Consider the following 19,337-nt stretch of genomic DNA (forward strand, 5'->3'; position numbering starts at 1 on the left):
TCAAGAGAACAGTGGCTGAGAAACCTCTGCGAAGTGTTTGAGAAACTCTGGAGAAGTCTTTGTGAACTACAATCAAATGTTCACAGAATACACTCTAAAGCTCACCATCCTTTTACATTTCAGCTGCATCACTGACAATAAATCTCTCTCTCTCTCTTTCATTCTCTCGATATTTCTCCTTCATTCTTTTTTCTGTCCTCCTCTATCTCCCCTTTCTGTTTTTGTACACAGAGTTGACTATAATTACACACACACACACACACACACACACACACACACAGAGAGGGTGTGTGTGTGTGTGTGTGTGTAATTATAGTCAACTCTGGGCAAAATGCTCACTGCATGCACAGTATATTTTGCACAAAAATGTAATAATATTAATAACAACAATAACATCACCTCGTTAACCGTTGATTAATGATTACTTAAATATAAATCTCCTGAATCTGACCGGTCAGCACTGCAGCCTCTTTGTGGCCGTTGTTTTTATTTTCCACTCGTTTTCCGCATTAACCCCGCCCTACCTCGCTGTGATTGGTCCCTGTGCTGCTTGCTCTCTTCTCATTGGAGCGGATGTGAAGTCCTGGCCTGTCCCGGCTGCGGTGGGCGTGGCCTGCCGGAGAGCGGGTGTGTTGTGAGCCGGGTGAAGGCGTGGTGAGGAGCTGAGGGCTGAATGGAGGGAGGATGCGGAGACGGAGAGGAGAGCGCTTTTAAGGATTAAAACACGGCAGACACACTCTCTCCTGAAAGGTAGGAACACCTCGGGTCTCCTCCTCCCCTAGATGTGGGCGGCGATGACGGTCCCGGTCCCGGAGAGCCGTGCGGGGCCGTGTGGCGCCGTGCGGAGCCGGGGAAGTTCATCTGGGTCCTCTCCTTTTGTCTTGAGCTCGGACTCAGTGCAACACCTCGCTCATCACCTCTGTTCCGCTCGTGCTCGCGGAGCCTCGCGCGCAGGTGACCGTGCACGTGCTGCAGGCTGTGGTCTGAACCCGTGAACAGGGATTAACCTATAGTGCTGAGACAGGGACGTGTATACGGAATAATATGAGATAATGGCTGGACACACCTGCTGCCGGTAAAGGTGTCACACTTACCTGGGCTCGCCGGGGGTTTACACCTGGAGAACGGGCTCAGTGCAGTGTTCACACGGCCTGCTCCGCGTGCGCTCACTGAAACATTCAGCCGGGCTGAGGACTGTGTGCAACCAGTATCTCATAGTCTGGACTTGCTGTCTCATACTCGGGATCTGCTATCTCATCGTTTTCATATGCTATTTTATATTAATGATTTTCTATCCCATTATTATTATTATTCACTTTCTTATAAATGTAACTTATTGTCTAGAGTATCTCTTGCTATCTCATACAAAGTACTTGCTATCTCAAATTTAAATTTAAGATAAGATAATCCTTTATTGGTTCCACAGTAGATAAATTTAAAATTCAAATTTCTGTCTTATAATTGTGTTGTCATATAAGTTAGACTTGCTATCTCATTAATGACTTGCTATCTCATAGATTTGACTTGCTATCTCATTAATGACTTGCTATCTTATGCTTTTTGCTCTCTACTATTACTGACTTGCTATTCCAGAATTTGAATTTGCCATGTCATAAGTATAACTTATTATCTTATAAGATTAGTTTACTATCTCATATTAATTATTTCTTGTTGTAATGACTTGTAGCTTTTACTTGCTATCTTATCATGCTGTCTCATAGTTTTGGCTTGCTATCTCATTTTTATCTTTAGCTGCATCACAGTTTTGACTTGCTGTATGTCAATGATGATCTTGAAATGTTATTTTATAATTTTGACCGCAATCTCATAGCTGATCTAGTATCTCATCTAGTATCTCATAGTAATGACTTTCACATGATTCAGATCTTATGACTCAGCATCTCATAAATATTAATTTGCTATCTCATAATGTTTATTTCACTAGATGCTATATCATTTTCTGACTTGCTATCTGATATAATTGCTACCCTATAATTATTATTTACTGTTTAAATATGTTGTCTTGCTATGTCATACTTAAGTCTCACAGCTGTCTCACAGAACACTATTTCTGAATTTTGATCTGCTATCTCATATTCATAATTTGCTGTCTCATACCTGATTTACTGCCTCTTCTTACTGATGTCCTCATAGTAATAACTTTCGTATAATTCCAATCATATGACTCAGCAATTCATAAATATTATTAGCTATCTCATAATTATGACTTAGCACATTTATAAGAAAACATTTTTAATCTAATATCAGAGGGATCCTGTGCTGGGTGGCTATCATGAGATAGCTCAATAATAGAGAGAGTTTTATAAATATGATGTGATAAACAATATTTTTGGGCATACGGTATCAGTGTTAATAAATAGCAAGTAATAATTCGGAGACCCTTGCTCAGTTATGGGATATGAAGTGGTCAGTATGAGATGCTAAGTCTTGGGCGGTATGATACGGAAACACTATCGTTATTGCGATTGTTGTGCTGTATATTGCTGTTGTTATATCACAGCATCCCCAGGACATTACTATGGGATGTAACAGGAATTTCTCGGGTGTGACCTGTGGTAGAGGTTTGGCTTTTGGGAACATGCCCAGGTACAGAACTCTGGATCAGAGCTGGATTCACCTGTGGGAAACCTTAGGGCAGGTTTATGACATCACTGTGTTTGCACTTGCTCTGGGTCCGTATTATTGTCCACTTCTCGAGCCGTAGTTTCCGGTTTGAGGGACGTTCAGAACCCAGAGCCGGTGAATGTCTGGGTCTGTTTTTACTGAAAGTTTCACCTGGGAGAAAAACGAGGCCAGGGCCTCATTTGCATTTCTCATTTGCATAAACAGAAGTTCGGGAGGGGCTTGCAGAAGTTGTTTCTGTGTCGGGGGCTTTGACTTTAAACAGCTGGAGTCTGAGAACAGTGAAGTCTGTAGTTGTAGAACGACACAGTGCATTTCCTCTGAACTGCAGGACATTAATCAGGAGTGATTTCCTCTCTTCACTGCAGTTACAGTCTCTTCTCTTCTGGGAAGGCTTCACACCTTGATGTTGGAACACTGCTGTGAGGATTTGATGGCATTCAGCCTCATAAACATTGGTTCTAGAGATCTGTGAATATTCTTCTTTCACACAATCTAACATTTCTTTACTGAATTAAGAGAATGTTTGTGTTATTTTCAAATCTGTTTGGCTTTAATTAGGTTCTTTACAAACTCATTGAGCAGGAACATTGCTGTAAAAATCTGATGGCATTTAACTACATAAATATTAATGAAATCAGGATTTGATACTGGTGATTAGTTTCTCATCCCAGAGGAACCCCATCACTCCAGAGAACACAGTTCTGTGTCAGAGCCCAGTGCTGGGGGTTTCACATCACTCTAACCCACGCTCGGCATTGCTGAAGTGGCTGTAGACTCATGTGTAGCTGCTCCAAAGCATCCCAGGTTTAGTTATTAGTTCTAATAGTTAGCTGCATTTTGGATGATAAATGTTGGATACTTTTAACATTTCTTTGATGTCTTTCAGCAAATGTTTACAACACAAAGTTGTGTACAACTTCATTATATAAATAATAATAGCAGCTATCCATTGTGATATCAGAATTCATTCTTTGCATTTTTAAAGATTATCAGTGTTGGGCTGATGCTTTGATTTTGCCTTTAATTCAAACCGATTGTTGCTCATGCGTTAATTTTATTTTGTGTTGGAAGAAGACTGGACGACGCTCTGATTCTAAAACTCATGCACTGACTGAACAGTTACACTGCTAAAAGGCCACTGGGAGTTATTTGTGTTTAATCTTTTGCTTTAACTTTCATGTAAGTTTTATTATTTGTAGGACAGCACAGTGGAGCAGCAGGTGGTGTCTCTGTCACAGCTGCAGGCTCCTAGAGGTTGTGAGTTCGAGTCCCGCTCCGGGTGACTGTCTGTGAGGAGTGTGGTGTGTTCTCTCTGTGTCTACGTGGGTTTCCTCCGGGTGACTGTCTGTGAGGAGTGTGGTGTGTTCTCTCTGTGTCTGCGTGGGTTTCCTCTGGGTGACTGTCTGTGAGGAGTGTGGTGTGTTCTCTCTGTGTCTGCGTGGGTTTCCTCCGGGTGACTGTCTGTGAGGAGTCTGGTGTGTTCTCTCTGTGTCTGCGTGGGTTTCCTCCGGGTGACTGTCTGTGAGGAGTGTGGTGTGTTCTCTCTGTGTCTGCGTGGGTTTCCTCTGGGTGACTGTCTGTGAGGAGTGTGGTGTGTTCTCTCTGTGTCTGCGTGGGTTTCCTCCGGGTGACTGTCTGTGAGGAGTGTGGTGTGTTCTCCCTGTGTCTGCGTGGGTTTCCTCCGGGTGCTCCAGTTTCCTCCCACGCTCCAAAAACACACGTTGGTAGGTGATTGGAGACTCAAAAGTGTCCGTAGGTGTGAGTGTGTGACTGAATGTGTGAGTGTGTGGCGCCCCCTTCAGGGTGTGTTGCTGCCTTGTGCCCAGTGTTTCCGGGTAGGCTCTGGACCCACCGCTGCCCTGAACTGGATAAGGGTTACAGATAATTAATTAAAATTTTATTAGTTTATTTACCTTTATTCGCCTAATTACAAAAATGTGTTTTCTCAGGAGACTTCTTTCATTTTTATTGTTGTGTACCGTTGGCTGAAGTTAAAGTGTTGTGCAAGTAAATGTTACATTATCTATAATGTAATTAGAAGTTATAATTCAGTTTTTTTTAATGTGACTATCTTCACTGGTATCTGTAGATATTTACATGTATAATACGGGATGTCAGCACTGGCCCAGAATTCTCATACTGGTGCATCCCTAAATATTAATAACAAAGACCATGTAAAAAATTATCCCAGCAGCTGAGATGCTGCGTCTCTTCACCCTCACAAAACAGAAACAAAACATTGTTTACCATCGCGTGGAAAATATCACTTCCTCACGTCTCCAGACTCATCAATCACTCTCTCTCTCCTCTCCTCTTCCTCTCTGGACAGGATGGAGCAGCAGGTCGAGCTCAGTAAACAGGACGTCGTGATTTTTTTTTTCTTGCAGAGTCTTTCTGAGACGCTGGGGATGTGCAGCAGGAAATCCTCTAAAAACCTTCTAAAAAATCGACCTGGGAGAACCTTCAAAACAATGAGAACAGGACAAAGTCAAAGTCCTTGTCTAAATCAGGAACTCTTGTCTTTCTGTGTTTATAAAGTTTAGACATGATCACACGAGGTCAAACCCCTGGGTGTTTTACAGGAGCTTCTATCTTTTTTTAATTTTTTTTAATTCCATCCAGACCGGCCTCATCTGTGTTTCTCTCCATCCTTCTCTGAGATAATTACAGTCAATGCCTAACATATGAATACTAATGCTCTCTATAGTTTTACCTGGGAAAGTGTTATCTGTACCCTCAAACTCAGCTCTATTCTGGTGATTTCAGTCCTGTCCTTATACTCACATCTGTGTTAATCACCAAACTCAGCTCTATTCTGGTGATTTTAGTTCTGTCCTGATACTCACATCAGTGTTAATCACCAAACTCAGCTCTATTCTGGTGATTTTAGTTCCATCCTGATACTAACATCTATGTTAATCACCAAACTCAGCTCTATTCTGGTGATTTTAGTTCCATCCTGATACTCACATCTGTGTTAATCACCAAACTCAGCTCTATTCTGGTGATTTTAGTTCTGTCCTGATACTAACATCAGTGTTAATCACCAAACTCAGCTCTATTCTGGTGATTTTAGTTCCATCCTGATACTCACATCTGTGTAAATCGCCAAACTCAGCTCTATTCTGGTGATTTCAGTCCTGTCCTCGTACTCAAATCTGTGTCAATCACCAAACTCAGCTCTACTCTTGTGATTTTAGTTCCATCCTTATACTCACATCAGTGTGAGTCCAGCGCTGTGATTAGACAGACTCAGACAAGGGGGCGGGGCAATTCTAAAGTCCCAGCACTTGACGTCAGAAGCGGAGTAGAATCAGAACGGCTCACTTTGTACTCACTCTGTAGGTGCTGATGACTTACAGGAGAGACAAGAACCTCTCGGTTCCTTTGTCAAGTGTTTCATTTTGGACATTGATCAGCAGTGTTGTGGTTTGCTGTATGATCCGTATTTGGACAGGTGTGTTCTGCTCTGCGGCTGCAGGTTGTGTAGCTGGACGATACTGTGTAAATGGAAGGTTAGGTTTGTTTGTCTGTTGGTTGGATGTTTTTACTCCCAGTGTGTAGTGGTAGTTACAGGCCAGTTGCTCTCTATCTGTGAATTTCATGTGGAGTGAAGCCCGGTTCTGTCCGCAGAAATGTGGCTAATGGCTCTTGATGGGTAGTCAGAGAATATTTTTAGTTCTGCGTCATTTTAACGTCCTTTCATCCCTCATCCTTCCATCCCTGCATCTCCGTTTAAAGCTTTTCATCACTTCTCCATCAGGTTTCTGTGGAGGGTTGTGGAAGGCCCCTGATAACACATGAAAGGATCTCTCTCTCTCTCTCTCTCTCTCTCTCTCTCTCTCCTTCCTCTTTCTTCACTTCTGTCTTCTCTCTCCATTTTGCATTTCTCTTTCTGCTCCCTGTTCCTTGTCTCTTCACCCTCTTTCTACCGCTCTCCTCTCTATTTCTGATCTCTCTACGTAGTTCTCCTGTTCCCTGTTCTCTCTCTCTGTCTCTCTCTCTCTCTCTCTCTCTCTCTCTCTCTCTCTCTCTGTATTCTCAAATCCTTGTCATTCTCATTCTCTCTCTACACTTCTCACATACACTCTCTCCATTGTCTTCTTGCCACATAGTTTCTTTTGTCTCTTCTCTCTCTGTCTCTAGTCTAAAGTACTGTTTCTGAAGGAACTTATTGAAAAACACACAAAATGACCACACATGTCCAGATTGTAGGACAGAGGCTTTATACTCCTCTAGCCCACTCTTGGTATGGGGCATGGTCATGTTAAGCTAATTAGCAGCTGCTCCAGAGCATCCCATGGTTACAGAAGTGAAGAAAAATAAACATCTGATTAATTGCTGTAATTTCAGAAGAAATGCTGGACAAGCAGGTGTCCAAAAACCTTTGGCCATGTCGGGATCATCGGGGCAGAAACAGACTGAATGCCCCTGGCTGCTCACTGGGAAATGTGTGTGTGTGTGTGTGTGTGTGTAGTGGAGGGTGTAATCCGTCTAAGCTGGATCCTATATCATGTTATCGACCACTCGTTGTTGAGGAGAGAGCATTCAGACACACACACACACACACACACAGATAGACACACACACACCTGCATCTATTCTATAACAACGCACACCATTATAATACATCAGTACACACCCTAATTAAATAATTATTCCTTTGAATTGGCCATTCCTCCTTAAATTAAACAAAAAACACCCTCAGGTTCTGGAGTCTTATTCGAGTTTATCATGCTACTTGAATGCTTCATTATAAGATGTTGTCTAATCAGATTAGAAGCCAGATAAATGTCATCTGAATTTGTCATTCCACCTTAAAAGGTGCAGCATTTAAACTCAGTCAGTGCTATACAATATACGGTTAACTGGAACCACCAAACTGTACATGTCTTACCTTTTTAAGGTGGAAAAGGACCACCACATTGTTCATGTTGCACCTTTTTTAATGTGGACCAGAACCACCAGATTGTACACGCCGCGTGGTAGACCTACACACCATTAACTCCAGCAGCACTGCTGTGTCTGATCCACTCTACACCAGCACCACACACACTAACACACCACCACCACGTCAGTGTCACTGCAGCGCTGAGAATGATCCACCACCACATCACACCTGCTCTGTGGGGGTCCTGAGCGCTGAGGAACAGGGGGAAAGGGGTTTAACAAAGTATACAGAGCAACAAATAGACTACAGTCTGTAATTGTAGAACTACATTTATAGAACTGCTTTGCTGCTGATTCTGAGTTTGAGTTGGTAGCTTTAAGTGCTGCGGTGGTCATCAATTCTGTCTCCTTTAGTAACAGTAGTAGGATGAGCTGCTTCTCCAGAGACACAGATGCTAAAGCTAATCCTCAGTCCTCTCTGCTCTGTCTGAGTTACACACACACACACACACACACACACACACACACACAGCTTTCTACAACCTCTCAGCACACATGCTAACATTTACAGGAGCAGAGTGGGTTTATTGTGCTCGTTTCTACTGTCCTGGATTTCTTTTAAAATGCTCATACTCTCCTCCCCTCAGCACCTGTTCCTTTAAATGATAATGAGCCGCTCGCTGTTCACCCCGACCCCGAGCGCACAGCAGTGAGGAGCGAGGAGCAGAAGCTCTGGTTTTTAGCCGTTTTCACTCTGTTCTCTTTCTTCTCCGTTTTTACTCAGTGCTCTTATTTCTCCGCGCTTGTTGTGTCTGTTTTGCTGAGTTTAACCTCGTCTTTGCGCTCTCACATAAACACGGGTCCAGCGCTGTGATTGGACAGACTCAGACGAGGGGGCGGGGCCATTCTAAAGTCTCTGCATTTGAGGTCAAAAGAGGAGCAGAATCAGAACGACCTGTTTTAGTCCATATTTTCTGATTCAGGCAGCACACAGAGAACTGACTGGGGTCTTGTTTCACAGTGTGTGGGTTGGTGGGCTCCAGATTCACACTATAATATGAACCTGCACCGAACAAAGAGTTTCTTTATAATGTACAGAGATGATCCTGAACGCTTCAGTGTTTGTGTTTAGCAGTGTGGAGAAATTTCAAAGCAGCAGCAGCAGCAGTGTGTGTGTCTGTGTGTGTGTGAGTGGGTGCGTGTGTGTGTAAGCTTCACTGCTCAGTTCATTTATGGCCTGAGCAGTTTCTCCATTGGCTGTCCCCAGAGAACTGCAGTAGTAGAGTAAGACAGACACACACACACACACACACACTGCAGAGAGAGAAAACACTGCAGTTTCTCTTTAATCTCACTCTGGTTTACAGCTCTAGGCTGATGATCCTAAGCGTAGTCATAATGACACTGATCTCAGGCCAGAGCTTAACACGAATAAATATAAAATATGAAACAGTTTAATGACTTGTTTATTCGTAAACATCCGTCTTGTTTTCTTTCGGCACTGAATCTCTGAAACACACACCAACACACCACCACCACGTCAGTGTCACTGCAGCGCTGAGAATGATCCACCACCACATCACACCTGCTCTGTGGGGGTCCTGAGCGCTGAGGAACAGGGGGAGAGGGGGGTAACAAAGTATGCAGAGCAACAGTATGCCGAGCTCTACCGACAGTAGAGCTGAGAGAAAAGGCTGAAGTAGATGTTCTCACTTTGGGATCATGATCTTCATAAAGACATCGCATTTTAACCTTGACGTTTAGAGAAAAGATTAAGTGAAGTGTGTGTGTGTGTGTGTGTGTGTGTGTGTGTGTGTTATCCTTGATCTTAAGACGGTTTGGGGTCTGGTGTGTTACACAGGTTCTGATTAATTATTCACGTCTTGGTGCCACGGAGATAAAACTGCAGCCTGAGACTATTACAGTCAGCTGTTAGACTTTCCTCACGGAGAAGTCTCCCTCTCCTCTGAGGCATGGACTGCAGATACCACCTCGAATCAAGGGAAAACATCTTAAACAGAGTGGACTTATCTAATATCTCTCCTCTGAGATTGATGCAGGGATATTATAAGGTCATTCCCCCTCGTCTCCACAGTGGAACATGGGCTTTGGTCCAAACCCCACGAGCCCCACAGCAGTGTTCTCCCCCTGTGTAAACAGCCCCTGTTCAGAACGCCCGCTTTCAGCACCTGTTCCTTTAAATGATAATGAGCCGCTCGCTGTTCACCCCGACCCCGAGCGCACAGCAGTGAGGAGCGAGGAGCAGAAGCTCTGGTTTTTAGCCGTTTTCACTCTGTTCTCTTTCTTCTCCGCTCTCGTTTTTTCTGTTTTTACTCAGTGCAGTGTTTTTTTTTCTGAAATGTGTTTAACCTTGGCTCCACACTGGACTCCTGTGGATGGCGTGCGTTGGCTTAGTGTTACATTTAAAACACAGAGGAATAATGAGAACTATAATAAAAAATTACTGTAAAATAATAATTTATAAAAGAGGAACCACAGTCACAGTTGTTTGGGGCCGAGGAAAAATATCACACACAGCTCTGTTCCTCAGATTCAGAGTGATTTTATTTGTTACAGTCTGAGTTTAGAAGAGCTGAGTCTGTCACAGGAGAGAGAGAGAGAGAGACGGTGAAAGTACAGAGAGAGAGAGGAAGTGAGGGTGAAAGTATAGAGAGAGTGAGAGAAAGAGAGTAGGAGAACAGAGAGAGAGAGAGAGAGTGTGGAGGGGGAGTGTACGGAGAGGGGGAGTTAAAAATAGATGAGAGTTATTACTCATGGCTCAGTCTGGATCTGTGAGCGTCTGTCTGACGTCTCCAGGGGCAGCTTTCGTCCCTCATTGATATGTGTATGGCAAACGCCATCAAATGCTCAGAGCAATGTTCCGGTATCTAGAGTAAAACCTGTTTTGTGGCTGTGATGAAATATACACCCCTCCAGCAACTCACCTGAGCTTCAGGGCTTTAGTCGAGTGTGTGTTCATCACCGCAGCAACAACCAGCTTTACACCACACACTGGAACACAGCTGTAAGAATCTGATGGAGTTCAGCCTCATCCTAATCAGTGAGGGTCAGGGGCTGGTGTTGGGGATTAGTTCTGGATCAAACTCACCACTCCTACTCACACCAGAGGAACCCCATCACTCCAGAGAACACAGTTCCACTGTTCCACACACCAGAGGAACTCCATCACTCCAGAGAACACAGTTCCACTGTTCCACACACCAGAGGAACTCCATCACTCCAGAGAACACAGTTCCACTGTTCCACACACCAGAGGAACTCCATCACTCCAGAGAACACAGTTCCACTGTTCCACACACCAGAGGAACCCCATCACTCCAGAGAACACAGTTCCACTGTTCCACACACCAGAGGAACCCCATCACTCCAGAGAACACAGTTCCACTGTTCCACACACCAGAGGAACTCCATCACTCCAGAGAACACAGTTCTACTGTTCCACACACCAGAGGATTATCCGAGTGTCGGAAACTTAGTGTACATCAAATATTGAAAGTGCCTAAATTAATTTAATTGTAAATAAACACTGTTGTTGTTGTTGTACACAAAAATCCTGTAGCCAGTGTATTCTCCCTAAACATGTTCCAGCTTGAAAGTGAGTGTGAGGGAAGTCCTCTGCCCCCTGGTGGCTGCAGTGTGGAATCAAATAAATTCGTTCATTTAAAAAAATCCTAATGGAAAATGTGGAATTTTGCGTATTGAAACTTTGAATCTTTTAAAATAAAAATATTTTTTTTTCATACTTTTTTTTATTTTAATAATTTAATAATTTACTCCTTGCCTCACTCCGTTGATGCCACGCCCCTCACAACAGCTCCGCCCCCTTTCCCTTTGGATCTGACCAATAAATATTTATGTAATAACTTATGACCTGTGTCTGAAAGCACAGTCTACACCTGAATACATCAGAGCACAAAGTAGTTATAAAATGGAAATAGAAAATTATTAATAATTAATTACAAAAAACAATTAAATCAAATAACTACATTTTATACCGAATTAAGTCAAATTTATTTCGAAATCAAATACATTACATTTACTTTTATTTTGAATATTTGTTTAAATTCCAAACAGTAGTTTTCAGTTTCCAGTTATAGATTTTAATTACGGCTTCTCGTCAGTGGAACGATGGCTGCACGTGGTACGGTTTTTTAGTTTATTTTTATTTATTAATTCTGGATGATGGTCAGCAGCCGCAGGAAATGAGCCTGAAGCTCAGAGAGGTTTCTGCCACTGTTCACAAACACTGATAAACATCTGGCTTCAGTAAACACACACAGGGCTGCATTCAGCCTTATCACACTCCTACATTCACACTTCCTCTGCCTTTAATATGCAAATGAGCCTCTGAGCGGTCGATAAATCTCACACCGGCATCCGTCTGCACACAGCCACTGTCCACTGACTACACACCACTTCCCCAACACGGGCCAGTCCACCTTACATAGACAAGACCTGTGTTTCTGATAAAGTGGCCAGTGAGTGTCAGTAGAGGGGGGGTGGCCAGACGTCCTGTTTAAAAGCCCCTCACAGAGAGTAATGACAGTAAATGCTAACATGTCGAGCACTGAATTATGGTGGAATTTTGGAAAATGCAGTGGATCTTCCCCTGAATACTGAATGGTGTTCAGTAAATATTTGGTTGTGTTTGTTCCTTACGTCTGAGAAAGTCACATAGTTTGGAGGTAAACAGCGCTGTATTGTTTCCAGATGTGTGAGGAGCTGTTTTCTGTTTAATAACAGTGTGGGTGTGTGGTGAGCGGAAGTTTCTGGACAGTAATTTAACATGCATACTTCTCCATCGGCTCAGACCTCAGTGATAAAACACACTCAGAGTGCGCTCTCTCTTCTGTCACTCAGGATCATCAGAGCAGGATTAACAGAGCGGGATTAACTGTAAAATCCATCAGTTTACAGAGCTCTCCTCTCTAATCTTGTGTCATGTCTATGTTATAAACATAGTTCCTGAAAAGTCCTCAAATCTGACTGTACAATGAGACCTCAGTGGCGCCCCCTGCTGTGTATCAGCCCCATCCACACGGATCCACTTATTTCTAAAAAACAGACATTTTCCTCTGTCCGTTTTCGAAAAAATTTGAAAACCACTGCATTATCATGACAGTCCAGTAGGGGGCAGTCCAGTACGTCTTAGAGAGAGGCATCAAAACACCCTGATACCTGAGAGAAACTGTGGTTTAATCCCAAATCACTCCGTACTCCCTCTGTAGGTACTGCATTTAAGGTGGAACTGTGAGTGTGAACAGAACTCTGCAGAATGAGACTCTGAGCTGAGCTCCATGTCACAGAAGAGTGAGGAGAGGGGGGTAATCTCTGAGTGTGGAATTCTTCTGAAGGAGAATGAGGCTCTAAATGTAACTAAAGTCCAGCAGCTCCTCTGATATCACTGCAGACTGGTGCAGAGCTGCTACAGAGCGGCGCTAGTCGCCTGGGAATGAAGCGCTGCTCTGTTTTATTTGTGTTCTGATGAAGTATCAGGGGGTTGAAGGGTCGTCCCGTGTCGTAGGGGGAGATTTAACCACTGTGCCCTGTAACTCAGCTCCACGGGAAGAGAGGACGCTCAAAAACAAGGGGGAGGGGGGGTGGGGGTGGGTTGAGAATTAGGATTGTCCCTGTCTCTGCAGTGAAGAGGGACACAGTCCTGATCAATGTCCCCGGAGAGGCAGGTGCTCACAGACCTCCGCCTGATAGTTTTAGCAGAAGTGGGTGTTTTCGGGAAGGGTTTTAAAAAAGAATTTGGACACGTGGACGATGAGGGCCGTGTGGCTCGGCCTGGGGTTGTTTTTGGAACTGAGAGACGCCTGTGTGTGTGTGTTTAAATATGTCCAGTAAAGAGCAACCCTCCACAAAAACCTCAGGCTTTTCCCTCTGAGCCGGGCCAGTTTTCCACAGCCGGCCCACTCTGGAGGAGAAAACCTCTGAATAATAATCACGCTCCCTCAGCTCGGGCTCGAGGAAGGAGCTTTTAAACAAAGTCTGGTTGAATCTGAGAGTTTGCGCAAAGGTTTTAGCCAGATTTGAGCGTCTCGAGGCCCCAGTGTGTGGAGATTAGGGTTAAGAATTACTGCTAGCGTTAGCTTTAGCCCTGACCAAAGTCCAGAGGAATGGGCTGGAGATTAGTGCCCTGGCTGCAGGGAGTGCTGAGCCACAGCAGGCGGATGGTGTGGAGGCTGCTGGAGTGGTTTATGAGGAGGTACTGTTTTTGGAGGATGGACAGAAGGTGTCTGAAGCCCTGCTTTTACCTGGGACAGGTGTATCAGGTATGAGACCGTTTAACCCTTTACAAACCTTTAAATGTTGATGTTTTACGTATCTGGGTTAATCCGGTCTTTTCTTAGTGCTGTTGGTTTTTTTTAGTGCTGTTGTTGGAGCTGAACTGAAGGCCTCAATCATCAGCCAATCACATTCAGCCTATGTGTGAGACTAAAACATTGCTTTAGAACCTTTAGGAGGTTCTAGATATGTCTCTGAGTGCGAGGAGGAGCCATGGATCTGATGTAATCTCAGATTTGATAAATGTGAGAACAGAGCTTCTGTTGTTTCTATTCTGGTGTCAGCACTGCAGAAACTGCACTATGTAACTTTTGGGGGAGGATAGGAAACTACCACCTCACTCCGCCACTGCCTTGTTTTCAGGACGATTTCTTCATCTCTCTCTCTCTCTCTCTCTCTCTCTCTCTCTCTCAGGGATATACTGAGCAGTTGTCTTAATTCTCTGTTTGAAACTGTGGCCTATTCATTACATAGTGCACCATTTTGGGGTTCCATTTTGTAGTAGTGTTCAAAAACATAGAGGACAATTTTCAGTGCACTCAAACAATCCCACAATTCACCGCAAAAAGGAGGGTGTAGTAAATACGACACATTTGTTTTGGTCTGAGATGCTGGTGCTCTAGAGTGACATCTAGTGGCAGAATGATATACCCGTGTTAATGCATTTAAAGGTGTGACAGCTGTAGTACAGTGAGTATGGGCTTAATGTAACAGTGAATGTGCTGGAACCAGCTGGTGCAGAGAAGCTATGGTAAATTACGTAGAGTAACCTTTGTATTGGGTGTAGAATAGAGCTGGGCAATTAATGGAAAACTAATCAAAATCTTGCTTATATCAATTATTTTTATTGTGTTATGTCCCCACTGTGTGTTCATGTACTGTCCCTTTAAAACCACTCTACCACACACTGGAGTCACGGGATTCTGCCTATCTGCCACATGGAGGAGAACCTAAACGCCGAGGCCGACCGAGCGACTCGAGCTCACACCAAAGAAAAACACTGTGTCTGTGGTGTCAAATGTAAACACTGAGAAACAAATGCTCAATCACACACCAAATATAAACAGAGCTCAGAAAACGAGAGAGGAACAAGCTCCCAGCGACATTGGAGAAACTATCCCAGCTTTAACACTGGAGCATATTTACAGCACAAGTGAGGGTCATAAATACAACCACAAAATAATGGTTCATTAATCGTAATCGTGGTAATTAATCGTGATATTGATTTGTGCTCATATCGCCCAGCACTAGTGTGGAATAACTATGGAAATGGATATAGAAGAACCTTGGCACTGGATCGAGTGTAGAGTTATTTCTGTTGTAATGCTTCACCCATTTGTGTGGCACTGGTGTGGAATAATAATTGAAATGTTTGTTGACCTTAGAGACTGTGGCATCAATAGAAACTAGTGTCATTAAATATCTCAATACCGATACTGAAATAACACCAGGGCGAAAACCTAAAGCACCAGGATCAGTAACAAAATAACAGACGAAAAAACATGGAATTTAATAGTTTTTGATTTTATATTAATAACAAACACAAAAAAACACTAGAATATTTTTACACTATAAGGTGTTGTTTATTGTTCTTTGCAAATAAAACATCTACAGAAGCTCTAAAGGGACATGTCCCCTGTCTTTAAACTAACACTCAAACCTGTGGCTTCAGGGGATGTTTAGAACTAAAGACACGAGGTGATGTAGAGAGTGATGAAGCTCTGACCTGGTCTGTAACCTCTGTGCAGATGACTGAGGGACGTCTGTGTCAGGTTCATCTTCTGGACGACAGGATGCTGGAGCTGCTGGTTCAGGTAAACACTCACTGGATAAACACTCCCAGATTAAATCACATTAAATAAAAACACATATTTATTCTCTTCCGTTTGAGAGGTGTGTTACATACAGATAGCAGTACATTTAAGGTGATCAGTGATGTTTATGTGGAGGGGCTGCCTTCATCTCACTCCGTGGGGTAGCGTCCTTCACTCCCGATGATGCTGATGAGAGCGGACGGTGCTAAGCAGATGTCACAGAGAGCAAGTTGTGTTGAAGAAACAGTGAATTTATTTTGGGAACACACTGAGTCTCAGAGTCCAGGGAGAAGGAGGTTTATTTTTTAAGGTGGACTGCATTAATCCTCCTCTCCCTTTCCGGTGATGAAAGCCTCACAGATAAGCACTGACCTCAAAACCAGTCTGCAGCTCTAATGCTTTCAAATTTAGAAAGCTTTAAAATGTCTTTAAAAGGCTTTAAAGAGCAAAGGCCACCCTATGTTTATTTAAAGAACAGCTCTGTGCCGTGGGTCTGAAAGGATGTGGAGACAAAGAGAAGGACTCGCTGACAAAATACAATATAATGTTTTGTTTGACAAAGGATCCCCACAGAGCAGGTATTATTTGGGAAGTGGTGGACTGTTCTCAGTCCAGACACTGAGGGGTTTAAAAACTCCAGCAGCACTGCTGTGTCTGATCCACTCTACACCAGCACAACACACACTAACACACCACCACCACGTCAGTGTCACTGCAGCGCTGAGAATGATCCACCACCACATCACACCTGCTCTGTGGGGGTCCTGAGTGCTGAGGGACAGGGGAAAAGGGGGTGACAAAGTATGCAGAGCAACAGATGGACTACAGTGTGTAAGTGTAGAGGTACAGAGAGAGTGGAGCAGACAGTGGAGAAAGAAGGGGGTGGTTTTAATGTTATGGCTGATCAGTGTGGTAACTCTGGGTCACCCACGTGACGTTATTTCACTATATTCCTGTTATTTTCAAAGTGTAATTTCAGCAGATTAAAGAATAACAGAAGTGATCTGTGTTTCTCTCCCGTAGCCGAAGCTCCTGTCTCGCGAGCTCCTGGATTTAGTCTCGTCTCATTTTAATCTCAAGGAGAAAGAATACTTTGGCTTCACCTTCGTCGATGACACGTGAGTCTCTTCATCTTCAGAGATATTTATAAAAATAACAAACCAAATTAAAGGTTGTTTTTTGTTTTAATTTTAAAACCAACAGCTAAAAATTAACATTTGAACAGCCGTGGCCTAATGGTTAAAAGTGTGTGTGTTCACAGCCTCTAATGCACTAGTGTTTGTGTGTGTGTTCACAGCTTCTAGTGCACTAGTGTGTGTGTGTGTGTTCACAGAGTCTAGTGCAGTAGTGTGTGTGTGTGTGTGTGTGTGTGTTCACAGCCTCTATTGCACTAGTGTGTGTGTGTGTGTGTATGTGTGTGTTCACAGAGTCTAGTGCAGTAGTGTGTGTGTGTGTGTGTTCACAGCCTCTATTGCACTAGTGTGTGTGTGTGTGTGTGTGTGTGTGTGTGTTCACAGACTCTAGTGCACTAGTGTGTGTGTGTGTGTGTGTGTGTGTTCACAGCCTCTAGTGCATTAGTGTGTGTGTGTGTGTGTGTGTGTGTGTGTTCACAGCCTCTAGTGCACTAATGTGTGTGTGTGTGTGTATATGTGTGTGTGTGTGTGTGTTCACAGCCTCTAGTGCACTAGTGTGTGTGTGTGTGTGTGTGTGTGTGTGTGTTCACAGCCTCTAGTGCACTAATGTGTGTGTGTGTGTGTGTGTTCACAGCCTCTAGTGCACTAGTGTGTGTGTGTGTGTGTGTGTGTGTGTGTGTTCACAGCCTCTAGTGCACTAGTGTGTGTTATTTTTAGTCCACTGCTAACTGTATGTGTGAAGTATTCTTTTGTTTTTCATTTGAATTATTTCACTATAATTTCTCAGGGGTCACAGTAAATGGCTGCAGCTCGACAGAAGAGTTCTGGAGCACGACTTCTCCAAGAAATCAGGGCCCATCGCCCTCAGTTTCCTCGTCAGGTAAAACCTAGCACCTCAGAATGATTTGAGAAGATCTTATTTACTGCTTTAAACTTTATTATTTTCTCTAAAGAACTGTATAATATTTAATATTATATTATTTTAGTTGTAATCAGGTCGTAAACACGCTGATGTGGCTATTATTCAGTCTTAAGTATTCATTATTAATATGATTATTAACTTCTGTTGAGTAGCTGATATAGTTTATAGCAGGGGTAATTCATTAAAACTCATTAAGGTCCAGTTAGAGGAAGTTTTCTGAAGCCAAGGACTGGAACATAAAGTATAACCTGCACATGATCAGTGCCACGTCCTGTACATTAAAGTAGCCTCGTAGTTATAGCAACATTTTATACAGTTAACAAACTAATTTCAAATCTTCCATAAACAGCGATCTGATTGGCTCTTATTGCTGGAGGGCGGGACTTAGAATCATTGCCTTCTCATTAAAGTTTCTGGTTTTAACTCACACCACACCGTCGTCCCGAATGTGTCCTAAAGAGCTTTTATCTCGTCCCTCGGTGTCACATCCTGGCACTTTCTTGTTTGTTTTCCCTTTCTATGTGGCTCTCTCTTTGTTGTTTTCCTATCCCTGCACATGGCTTTGTTTATGTTCATTCTCCGCCTTTGTCCCGCCTATGTTCCGCCTTCTTTACCTTCGTTATCTGTGTCAGGTGTTTTGTGTTAAGTTCGTTTATTTAAGCCCTCTTCCCTCACTTCCTGTTATCGGTCATTTTGTTGTTATTAGGTTTTGTTGTCGTGTATTGTGTTTGTTTCTCTAGCTTGTTTTTCTAGATTGTTTCTCGTGCCTCGTTCGGTCTCCTGCCTGTATCACGCCCCAGTTTTGTAGTTTTGTTTCCTGCTCATTCCCATGTTTATCGTCAACTTCGTTTGTCGTGTTATTTACACATTAAACTGTCTGTATTGTAGCGAGTGTGTCCGCCTTCCTTAAAATCTACTCCTCACGTCCCCTTGCGTGACAGAATGACCGATCTGAATAAGGACACAGCTAACACAGACTATTCGTTTAGGAGATGTGTAATTCGCCGGACTCCGTTCCGCACAGGCCCCAAAGATCCCGTGGAGGAGGCGTTAATAGCGGCCTCGGAATGGAGTCAACGGCTGCAGCTCATCTCCGGTGCGGTTCATTTCCCCCGAACAGAAGACTCGATTCATGAATCGAGTAATTGCTCCAGCGGGAATCGACGGAGCCGGAGGAGAAAACAGGCTGGAAGCTCCCCTTCGCTGGAGGATTATCCCCTCAGGTCCGGGGAAATTCTTGGGGGGGGGTTATGTGTAGGGGCTGTTAGCCTCTTACCGCAGGACAACGCAGGTGAGGCTAACAGAGGCGCACCTCTGAGGGAATCCCTCAAGAGTGCGCCCATCAGAACCCCTAAACATCATAAAGACTCAACTCGTGCTCGGCGAGCAGCACGAGCACCTGCCTCGTTGGACGCCTCAGCTCCAGTTTCCGAGAGCACGGCGCCAACGGCTGCTCCAGTCTTCATAAGAGCAGCTCCTCCAGCCGTTCCTGTCTTTGTGAGTGCAGCGCCCGTCTCTCCTGCTTCCAGAAACGGCGCTGCAGTCCCTTCTGATCTCCTGAGCGAGGCACCTCCGGCCGCGCCTGTCTCCCTGAGCGCCGCGCCTGTCTCCCTGAGTGCA

At 43.9% G+C, this 19,337-nt stretch overlaps 1 protein-coding gene across 1 annotated transcript in view; it reads left to right on the forward strand.

The window, feature by feature from the left end:
* Positions 1 to 601: 601 nt before the first annotated feature.
* Positions 602 to 19,337, forward strand: part of frmd4bb (FERM domain containing 4Bb) — a 67,007-nt gene continuing 48,271 nt past the window's right edge. Inside the window, exons 1-4 of the mRNA XM_066670264.1 lie at positions 602 to 750; positions 15,597 to 15,662; positions 16,686 to 16,780; positions 17,583 to 17,675. Coding sequence (XP_066526361.1) covers positions 15,597 to 15,662; positions 16,686 to 16,780; positions 17,583 to 17,675 — 254 coding nt within the window. The 5' untranslated portion in view covers positions 602 to 750. The remainder of the gene's footprint in view (positions 751 to 15,596; positions 15,663 to 16,685; positions 16,781 to 17,582; positions 17,676 to 19,337) is intronic.

This window comes from Hoplias malabaricus, chromosome 5 (genome assembly GCF_029633855.1).
Source record: "Hoplias malabaricus isolate fHopMal1 chromosome 5, fHopMal1.hap1, whole genome shotgun sequence".
NCBI lineage: Eukaryota > Metazoa > Chordata > Actinopteri > Characiformes > Erythrinidae > Hoplias > Hoplias malabaricus.